This window comes from Populus euphratica, unplaced genomic scaffold, assembly GCF_000495115.2.
Source record: "Populus euphratica unplaced genomic scaffold, PopEup_1.0 scaffold17.1, whole genome shotgun sequence".
NCBI lineage: Eukaryota > Viridiplantae > Streptophyta > Magnoliopsida > Malpighiales > Salicaceae > Populus > Populus euphratica.
The window spans coordinates 56,309-67,801 of NW_011499884.1; the positions used below are offsets into that span (position 1 = coordinate 56,309).

Genomic DNA, 11,493 nt, shown 5'->3' on the forward strand with positions numbered 1-11,493 from the left:
TGGTATGTAAATTCAGACACAAGATATATAAAATCATCTTGATTACAAGTTACTAATTCCATTAATAAATATTACACTTGTATTAAAACACTAGCATCCACACCATTTCACAAATTTTTATATTTTTATTTTCCCAAATTTAACTCATATAACCAATATTTTACATTAAAACATTAGGATCAACAATTTATTCCACATGTCAAAATCAAAATTAACTCATTTTTATCCTTGCACTTTTAACAACCATGACACAAATACTAAGGCATTTTACGTCATGAATCGCCATCATGGTTTATACTATTCACATTTACACAATCATAATTAATACACACACTTCCCTTTTTCACTAAACAATGTTATTCATTCACGCACTCCTCCTAATTAGTCTCTAAACAAGTCATATACATCACAACCACTCACTAATTAATACAATTTTATATTTCTCTTTCAAGTTCACATAAATCCTAAAATTTAATGATTTAAAGCTTTTTAATTCCAAATATTAATAGGCCAAATTGAATCATTTGCATGTGACTCCATATCAATAAAATCAACTCAAATCAACATTAAAATAACATATTTAAATTTAAATTTTTAGCTTTTCATCATTCGATACACATAGTCATTTTAGATATAAATTTAATGAATCGTATAAAAACATCCAAAATCAATCTCAAACATCCTAACATCATTAAAAAATTAAATATCATGTAATATTATCAAATTTCAAGAACTCGTAATATCCTATGTATGGTCAGCTTTTTATCTTAACTTTTTTCATAACAAAACAACTAAATAATTAAATCAATTTTTTTTCTTATCAATATACACTAACCCTAGAATCTTTAAAAGTAAGGATTTTCTTCCCTCCACCAAAAACATGAAAGAAATGAAATTAATTGAAGGTAAGTTTTGCCCATGAATCTATTTTTTTTTCAAATTTTAAGCTTTCTCTTTTCTTATCACAAGCTTCTAACTTCTCTCTATCTCTCTAAAGCTTCTATTCTATCTTGTTCTCTTTGTAGGACTTCTTAGAATCACTCCCCCAAATTAAAATTTTGAAAGAAACTTGAGAAAAATAAAGAAAATATAGAAGAGTTTCAAGTTTTCTTCTTTTCCATTGATAGTGATCTTTCATCTATAAATGAGGGATTTTATATTTAATTACAATAATGCCACTTATAATTTTTCTATGTGTTTATTTATATCAATTACCGCACCATTGGTTCTTTATAATTTTTCTATGTGTTTATTTCTATCAATTACCCCACCATTGGTTCTTTTTGTGTATTGATTTGTTATGTGTTTTTTCTATCAACTACCCCACAATCGCTACTTTTTATGTATTGATTTGTTATTTTATTTTTTTCAAGATTTCTAAGCTAATTTTCTAGGGACTTCACCTGTAATCATAATATTTTTTGCTCTTATTTTTTTTTGTTAACAATTACACTATTTAATGTTGATTTTTAAATTTTAGGTGGATAAAGGGTTTACAAATTCACAATTAGTTTAAGTTTTTTTAACAAGTTTTTTCAAGTGTAGCCTTCTATATCAATTTTTATGATTAATTTTTTAAAATGTTTTCAAGAAATAAAAAAATTAAAAAAAAAGAGATCAAAATGTAATACAAAGAGAAATCTCATGGTCAATCTCAAATTCTATAGTAAAAGTTTTATTTATTACTTTCGTTCTTTTTTCACACAATTCCTTTAATTTTTGCAATTTTAGTTTAGGTTTAACAATTAATTTTCTTAGCATTTCAGTCTCTAAGTTTGAGATATAAGAGAAAGTTGCCTAAAAATAATAAATGAGAGATAAAGTTAGTGAATGGTCACTTTTCAGCGATGAAACTCATTGTTTTTGGTGTCAACAGGTTTCATTCAATAAGAAGAGTTTGATGGAGGTGGATTTTCCTATAAAATATTTGAAAACATATATCAAATTTCATTTAGATTTTTTAATTTGGTTGGTTTTTGTTTTGTTTTCTTGGTGGTGTTTTTGGGATTTGTAGGTGGTTAATGAAGATTGTTATAGTATTTTCAAGGTGTTTTAGGATAAAAATTGATTAAAAATAGATTTTAAGGCCAACCTCCCCTCCAATTCTTGAACATCACAGTGATGGCTAGAATTTCATTTCAACAATAGTCTAAGTAGGTGACAAGTATCTTACCACTTCAAACAATCTATTGCTTGTGTAATTGAAAAAAAAAAGAGTGAATGATGTCTCATCCACTCCTTTGAAAAAAAAAGAGAAAATAACAAAGAGCATGCTTAGGCTTTTTTTTAAAAAAATTAAGGTTGGTCACGTTGGCTTGACATATTAGCACTTGACCCTTTTTTTTAATAACTTTTTTTTAATTGTTTATATTTATTTAGCTTTTTTTTAAAAAAAATAATGATTGGCATTTTTTTATGTATTTTTTAGTTGAATGCTATTTCAAAGAGATTATTTTGATTTTTCCTATAGAAAAGTAAAATAAAAAGGATAGTCAGTGTAAAACATTTACATGTGTATTTATTTTTTATTTCTATTACGAAGATTATCTTCCTGTTTTAATATTTAATTAGTGTCAATAACTTTTTTTTAGTTCATATATTTATTAATTTATTTTATAAAGTACAAATAGCATCTTTTTATTTCTCAATTAAAAAAAAGTAAGAATTAGGCTCTACAATTTATTTTGATTTATTTTCTATAAAATTAACACAATCTCAAATAAGTATCGTAGCATTGGGTTGATGCTTGATTTTTTGAGTGCTAATATTTTTGTCATGTAATTAAATAAAAAATAATTTTGAAAAAAAAAGTTATTAAATCCAATAGAGTCCTTGAGTTAGGCCACAAGTTTGACTGGTTAATATGAGTCAATTTAATATGTTATTATTTTAATATTACCACAAGTTTGACTGGTTAATATGAGTGAATTCAATATGTTATTATTTTAATATTTTTAAAATAATATCATTTTGAATTTTTTTTAAAACCAAACCTTGTTTTTACTATTCATCTGAATTATATTTAAACAAAAAGTTGGTAATGTTAGAGAAATTTTGAAACAATTTAATTTGAAATTAGGTAAAAATTTAAAACAGAAAATTTTAAAATTAATAATTAAGTTAGGTTTAATAATATTGTAAAAAGTTTTCCATTTCACAAACCAATTATTTATTTAATGACTACTATTAATCTTATTAACCGCGTTATAATTAATTAAAGGAGAGAGCAATCGAGTTCTAAATATAATCATATATACAAACACCACATTTTTCTTCTTCTCTTAACATGCATGATGATGTCTTAACAAACTCTAATTTCATTAGCCAAAAAGAAATTAATATAATAATAGCTCCAATTTCGCACTTAAAAACACAAGGATGAAGAGGATTGTCCTCTATTGTCAAATTAGGCAACATTAGGGGAAAAATGAAAACAATAGGATTAACATATATGAATGTCCGATCCCCTGAAACTTTTCCGTACATCAGAAAATTATTAGGCTTGATAAAGTTTATTATAGACTTAAAAATAGATGAAATAAAATAAAATAAAAATAAAGAGGAGGACAAGAAATCATATTGAAGGGACCTAAGGATCTCATCAATAAGGATATTTTTTCCAACAAAATCTAGTGACTCCTTTGGTGGGACCCTTCTAAGATTTGCTTGCACATCTTCTTCTCTATATTTACTTGCCAGTTCTGCCTTCCAGTCCCCCTCCTCCCCTCTCTTCTTCAATTCTTCGTAAAATATTTGTTCTCGTTGCAGTTCTTTCCCCCCTTCCAACTTCTGCCACTTATTTTCTATTTTGAAGTAATCTTAATCTCCCAACTTGCTATTTCATTTTGATTTTCTTTAGCTTTTAGTCACAATATTGTATATTTGTGATAACAGAAAAGAGAATTAATATTAAGTTGTCACAAGTACTGACACCCTTTGTGTACCCGGCCTTGAACAATGAAGGAGAGTGGTCGAAAACTTGGTGCACTTTCGCCATGCGCAGCATGCAAGCTTCTTAGGAGGAGATGTGCTCAAGACTGTGTGTTTGCTCCTTACTTTCCAGCTGACGAGCCTCAGAAGTTTGCCAGTGTGCACAAGGTCTTTGGTGCAAGCAATGTCAACAAAATGTTACAGGTTTAAATCCATGCACCCGTTCTCTTTCTCCACCTTCTTTTTTTAATGTGTAAGCAAAATATTATGTAATGTTTATACTATTCGAACTCTTTCTAGAAAATCTTCTCTTTTTTCCCTTCTAATTCTTTTGGAAGAGGCTGAAGGAGCATAATTGTGGAGAACAATATTGTTATTGGGTGCATAGGAGGGCCAGTCACGACCGAGAAGGGGATGATGATACCAGAATTTAGTGAAAATAGGGAGAAAATAAAATATAAAAACTATATTAAACTAATGAGACTTCAAATGTTACAAAATTTCAGGATTTTGCCCCCCCTAAAGTTTGAAAATGTTCAAAAATCTCAAAATTTATAAAATAAGCCCTAACAATATATGAAGTCCCGTCCCCGTTTTACAAAATCTGCCTCGTGGTTAGAGATTTACCATTCTATAGTTTACAAACACACACACATACATAAAAGTTAATTATCTGTAATTATTTGGGATATAAAGCATTCAAAAAGTAGAAAATGTCTTCTCCCCTACATAATTTTCTCCTTTAGTTCGGTTATAGTGGTTAGTTTCAGTTGGATAAAGACCCCACTACAAGTAGGATTCCAATTCCATATATATTCTATTTCAAAGTAGGGAACTGTTTACCATTTGATTCCTTAATTAGTACATAAAAGAGAATAAAGGATCACAATTTAATTACCTTTTACCTTCTTCTTTTTTTTTCTTTTTTTTTTATTGCATATGTGAAATCTAGAGGATAAAGTAAAGGGCCTCATCTCCTCTTTATGACCACTAGCTAGTAATTAGCTTTTTGGATAAGTAAGGCTAAGCTTTTGTTTTTGGAATTCTCATTTTAACCAAAAAGAAAAAGAGCTGTCGATCTATGGATGCATTGTGTGTTAAGGACATGAAAGGCACATTGGAGCTGTCGATCTATTGTGTGTTAAGGACATGAAAGGCACATTGATAGAAAGATAACACATAAGTCCAAAAGAGAGGTGGCTGGCTCTTTCTAAGCAAATAAAATCCTTCTAGAATAAACAAAGTTTGAAACTTTATTATATGAAGAGTAGTTAAATATATTATGACATAAACGCAATGTATATTATTTTACAGTAAAATATAACTTAGTCCTTCTAGTTTTAAGAAACTAACAAACTAGTTTCTCTAGTTCAAAAAGTCGTATTAAATCTCTACATTTTCTTGTAATTTTGTAATGTAGTCTTTCCTTATTAGTTATCTGCATTTTCTTGCAATTTTGGATATTAACTGAAAAGGGAGGTAATTTGATTGGTCAAAGCTAATCAACAATCTAGAGATTTTACCTTGTACTTTCCAAACCTAAAGGAACCAACTAACTTGTAATTTCTTAAACACACAAGAACTAAATGACTATAATTTAATCTTTGTTATGTCTTGTTTTATTACTTCATTTAAGAAGGGCGGGGAATAAATTTATTACTTCGAACAAAACACAACAATATTATTTCAATAACTGAACGTAGAGCATGTGTGATTTGGAAAAAAACAATCAAATATATCCAACGCCCCAGTCCAGCACGAAAAATCCTCACGTTACATGCGTCAAAGGAAAATAAATACTCTTGATTAGGTTCATTAAGAGGATCTTGAAATTTGCATAATTTTCCTTTTCTATTTTTCAAATGGGGAATATAAATTTAGGTTGCTTAGTATGATAATGTTGGGGCGACTTTTCATGGTTTAATTTTTCAAATGGGTAATATAAATTTAGGTTGCTTAGTATGATAATGTTGGGGCGACTTTTCATGGTTTAATCTTTAGACATTCCATTATACTTGTAAAAATATTTTGCTTCATTAGTAGAAACATTTTTTTGTTTAGGAATCAATCGATCGAGACCCAAATTTTGTGGAAATGTTGTGTACCCTCAACTTTGGGAGTGTATGCTCCACGCGATAGGGAAAGGGCCTTCAGTCCTGTGATGGCCACAAGAATTTGAGTATAAACATAAGCTTGGTAATTTGTGGAAACATCTGCAGGAATTACCTGAGCACCAACGAAGTGATGCAGTGAGTTCCATGGTGTATGAAGCAAATGCAAGGGTTCGTGATCCAGTTTATGGTTGTGTTGGAGCCATATCATCTTTGCAGAAACAAATTGATTCACTACAAACCCAGTTGGCACTTGCACAAGCTGAGGTAGTGCACCTGAGAGTGCGGCAATTCACTTCTTCTTCCAATCCAGGAGCCATGGACATGGCAGTTGATCAGGCCACCATGGGAGAGTCTCTGTGGTCATGCTAGTTTTTACCTGGCATGCCTGCCTGCCTTCCCTTTATTGCTATATACTTATTGATTATCATGGGCTAGCTTGCATTATTGTCAGAACTCTATCGTTTATAGTCCTTTTTCTCTTGCATCTTTATGCACATATCTACCCGATCATGGGATGTTGCTGCTAATGATCATTAACCATATTGTAAATAGTTGGAAACATATAATCATAAGTTATCACTAGTCTAGACAGCACTCATTTTGTCTTTTTACCTCATGTCTGCTATCAGATTAATTATTGATCCTTTTTTATTCATGATTTGGTGGTGTTTGACAGTTTTATAAGTGGGGCAATGTTATAAATCCTTTGTGATTGAAGTCTGAGACTTTAAAGAAACCTTGTTGGTATAAGATTGAATTAATTATTGTTCGATAAAAAATCGATTGGTGATAATAATTGTTTAGATTATATTCATCTCATTTTAAATTTATTATATAAACTTGCAATTATATCAAATTAAAATATTAACATGCTAAACATGTATACAAACTTACAAATAAATATAAATAAGATTCTAATGTGTATACTAAGCATACAAAATATTAAACTGAAACTAAAATAATGTAAAATAATTACTTATTGAAGCTCTTAAAGTCTGAATAAGTTAAATATAAGTCATCATGAAGGATCAATTCTTTGTAATTAAGATTTTGTTACTCTTTATTTGATGGCAAAGGGATGTATATAGTTAGCATTCCAAAATTATAGCAACATTACCTTGTTCTGATGTAATTTTAAACAATGTTTTTATACTCAAAGAAATAATAATCAATATTTCTATATAAGAACTGAATTTAAATTCTAAAACATGGAGGAAAACAAAACTTGGAAAACAAAATACCAAGTTGAAACTGAGGTGAAAGAAAATAATAAAATTCTGCAAATTTGTTTAAAAAACACTCAATCAACTGTTTTTTATAGAGGATTTTAAAATTAAAATTGATATAGAAATAATTATGATAATTACCATAATAAATTCCCTATATTATTAACCATTGAGCCCCCCTACCATTTTGATTATTTGAGTCATCGGATAAGAATTTTGATTAATAAACCCAAAAAAGAAGAAGGTAAGCACATCCTTATATTGAAGCCTATTTATAACTTTGGGCCTTTGGCAGTATAGAACTGGATCATTGAAATGAGCCATATTTCTGCGAATTAAATAGTTTAGGGAGTTTTTGCCCCAGAATAGGAGGCTCCATTTCCATGCTGCCCTCCAATCATGCCATTAAATTGGTGTTTTGCTGGCGGTGCAGCCACATTTTATTATTATTATTATTTATATTTTTAAATTGTTTTAATATAAAAATATTAAAAATATTTAGAAAAAAAAAAAAAGTATTTAATTCATTTCTAACTAAAAAATACTCAAAAAAAAATTATTTAATTCATTTCTAACTAAAAAATACTTTAAAAAATAATCAATATCACACTATTATCACACTTTTCTAGTTTTTGCAGCCATATGTTCGTTTTCTTTTCTGTTTTAACGCACACGATAAAATAGGCTTTCATCGACGAGGTAAAGCCATAAACAGTCGGTGGTTCCATCACTGGTGAGTACAAAATCCAAGACATGTATAATAAGGCGTCTCCGCCGAAACAGAACCTTGAACACAAATAAAGCCTCCAGCCCATGAATTATAAAAGCAAACAAAAACATTTCCGACAAGAGCATCCTTCCAACATATTTTAAGGTATGCTCGGATCAACTCAACTTATATATCAATTGAAATTAACTTTTCTTCTTCTTCTTTTAGATCTCAAGAGCAGTGCGGATTGAGCTATATTAATAGATGGGTGTAAGAGGGTTTTCTTAGGAAGAGATGCAATATGTGACGGCTTACAAAAATAGAAATTTACAAGTCATTTAAGAATGGAATTTAACAAGGCCTCTCTCTCTCTCTCTCTCTCTGATTTTTTTCCCCATTATTAATTTGATCGTGATGTTCCATCATCTTGTCAATCTTCTTTAAGACGTTTTCTTAATGATCTTATAAACTTATGACTTTTTATCAATCAGGATCGATATCCATATCATCATAAAATAGAGAAGGGGAAACCCAAATGAATACATCTAGACCTAAAGCCATGAAGACGGTGGGGATTAATAATGAATAGACATTCATGTCAATGGTAGAAAAAAGCTTTCATGACCTCCTTTTAGCTAGTATGAACATTTTTGCCCACTCATCAATGATATTGTTATAGTTGCTTCTTTTACCTTTGTGTAGTGCTCTCTGATCATTGACTTCCTTATTCATCAATGCTATTATTGCGACATCGATATGGGATCAGATATTAGAATCTAAATGACTACAAAAGCATATATATATATATATACAGCACCATCTAGAGCCTTATCATGAGCCTTGTTTTTACCCCATTTGCCAGTAATGCCATATTTTCTTAAGTTGCTATCTCAACTAGAATAAAGTGTTCAGAAAATTACCAGTATCTCTAACATTATTCATATATTTATAGGGACCACAATTTATAACTAATGTGAAAGTAAACATGAATAATTTTTTTCTTAAAAATCTATTAATAACAATCTATGAAACATATATAGACCCTAAACCATAAAATATAGTTTACAGGGAGATAACCTAGTAGTTGAAATTATTAGAGAATAATATAAATTATATTCATTGAAACATATATAGACCCCAAGCCATAAAATATAGTTTATAGAGAGATAACCTAGTAGTTGAAATTATCAGAGAATAATATAAATTATATTCAGAGATTTTACTTAACAATTTAAGTTATTAAATTGAGATAGTTCTTTGATATGGTATCAGAGTCTTGATGACTAAACAATCACGAATTCAAATCTTATCATTCTTATTTATTTGATAAAAATTAAGTATAAAGATAAAGTAAACATGTGCAAGTTTTAAGCCTAAAATGCTTTCACTTATAAGGATGTGTTAGAAAATAATATAAATTATATTTTATGACCTCATATAACCAGCAGCTTGGATTTATATTTTTAGTGCCTATTTGACACTATAGTTTAATTTATATTTTATTAATTTTTTAATATTTTTAAATTATTTTGATTTGATATATTAATATAAAAAATAATTTTTTTAAAAATAAAAATAAATATCATTTTAATATATTTTAAAAAATAACTATTATTATTTAAAAAAAAGCAGGTCCTTGCACGATATGTGATCAGCATTTGAAATAGAACTTCCGGATCCGGCTAGTGGTCCACGAGGATAAAGAAAAGGATAACCACATGGTTTCACAAGTTATTATCTCGCTCCGTAATAATGAGCCATCTTTATAGGTGGATTTCATGTGCACTGAATAGCTTAAGCTTAATATAATCTTGTAATTGTTGCCATGTATTCTCTTCAATATATTTCATTTCATGTGTTTTGTGTGTGTGTATTGATTAGACAATTAATTTTCGCTAACTAATCATAATATAATAAATTAATACAATAGTAATAATACACGAAATGATTGAGCCTAGAATTATGTTTAATCATATTGTTTTAATACTTCCCTGCAAATGAAATGGGGAAAGGCACCGTGATAATTCAACTTTATTCGTAGAAACATAAACCAAAATAATGGGAGAGGTTTAGGGAGCACATAGGCAATATGATCATATCAAAAGCAATAAATTGAAGATGGAATTCCTTTCAAGTAACCTCTTCATGAACAAAGTGAGGATCAATCTTCACATGAGCATGGAAAAATTGATTGATTGATAAAAATAAATGACTTCTAAATTATCACACTACAGAAAAGAGAAAAGGAGGAGATGTTTCAAAAATACCAAGTTCTTGAAATAGAGATCTGACCCGATTTTGTTTGCAACAGTACCTCAAGAACGCTGTGCCTGAAATTCTGAATATGAAAGCTTGGCAGAGAAGGTCAACCAGTACATAGTTCCTCTGTGATCCTATGGGACCGGAGCACAAAACTATGGCAATTATGGCTTCTTATTTCTTTGCGTGTGGGGCATAAATGTGGGAAGATAAGCCTATTATCACCGACAAATCTAGCCGAAATGATCCTATGATTGATCTGGGTTCGGACTAGATAGCTGAAAGTTATCATTGTCATAGATTAAATTTTTATATATGGCCTGAACCGACTTTAGTGTATATCATTGCTCTCCCTTCCCTTGGAAGGACGCTGAGCTCGAAATTCTCACACATAGGATTCATCATTTTTCTTGATATTCATGTAGCCAATGCCATTTTGCATTGACAAGGACTTGACTCCTGTTGCTATGTAGGTAGGCATGTCTAAATTTTGAGTGGGATGCATGATATCAATGCCTATATAGGAAAACTTTCCACTTTTTCACTTGAGTTCAAGATCCTACCGCAACACCACGACATCCCTGTATAAACAACAAAACATGGCTTCATTCAAGTTTCCATATATGGATTGAGATTTTACCATATAATTTAACTTTTTTATTAAAAAAATAAAAAAAAATTATAAAGCTAAATTATTTATCAACTTAATATTAAAAAAAATTAACCAAGATAATTTTGAAAAGAAAAAACCCATGAGAAAAAACGTTATAACAATTAACAATGTTTTGTAAGGAAAATTACATTAATATTAAAAAAAATTAACGAAGATAATTTTGGAAAGAAAAAACCCATAAGAAAAAACGTTATAACAATTAACAATATTTTGTAAGGAAAATTACATTGTTTTTTTCAAATAAAATTAACAAAAATAATTTTAGAAATAATCATAAAAAAATTATTTAAAGAAATATTGTAGTAATTTACAGTATTTTGCAAGGAAAATAACAATACTTTCCCCATATGATTTAGTTTTATTGTAATTATAATTTTTAACCAACTCAATATTAAAAAAAATCAATAAAAGATAATTTCAAAAAAAATCATGTGGAAAAAATATTGTAGCAATTCACAATGTTTTAAAGAAAAAAAATCACAAAGCGAAATTCTCAATAAACTTAATATAAAAAAAAAAAAAACATAAACATAAAAAAAAATACAAAGAGAGAAAGGAAGAGCATGATCTTGATCTGGAAAC

The 11,493-nt window shown here is 29.0% G+C and overlaps 1 protein-coding gene across 1 annotated transcript; it reads left to right on the plus strand.

Annotated features, from left to right (window-relative positions):
• The first annotated feature begins 3,730 nt into the window (after window positions 1-3,730).
• On the plus strand, window positions 3,731-6,631 carry LOC105129889 (LOB domain-containing protein 4-like). Its single transcript, XM_011032132.1, has 2 exons — window positions 3,731-4,134; window positions 6,150-6,631. Exons 1-2 carry the CDS (start codon window positions 3,958-3,960, stop codon window positions 6,411-6,413), a joined length of 441 nt encoding a protein of 146 aa, XP_011030434.1. The 5' UTR covers window positions 3,731-3,957; the 3' UTR covers window positions 6,414-6,631.
• The last annotated feature ends 4,862 nt before the right edge of the window (window positions 6,632-11,493 follow it).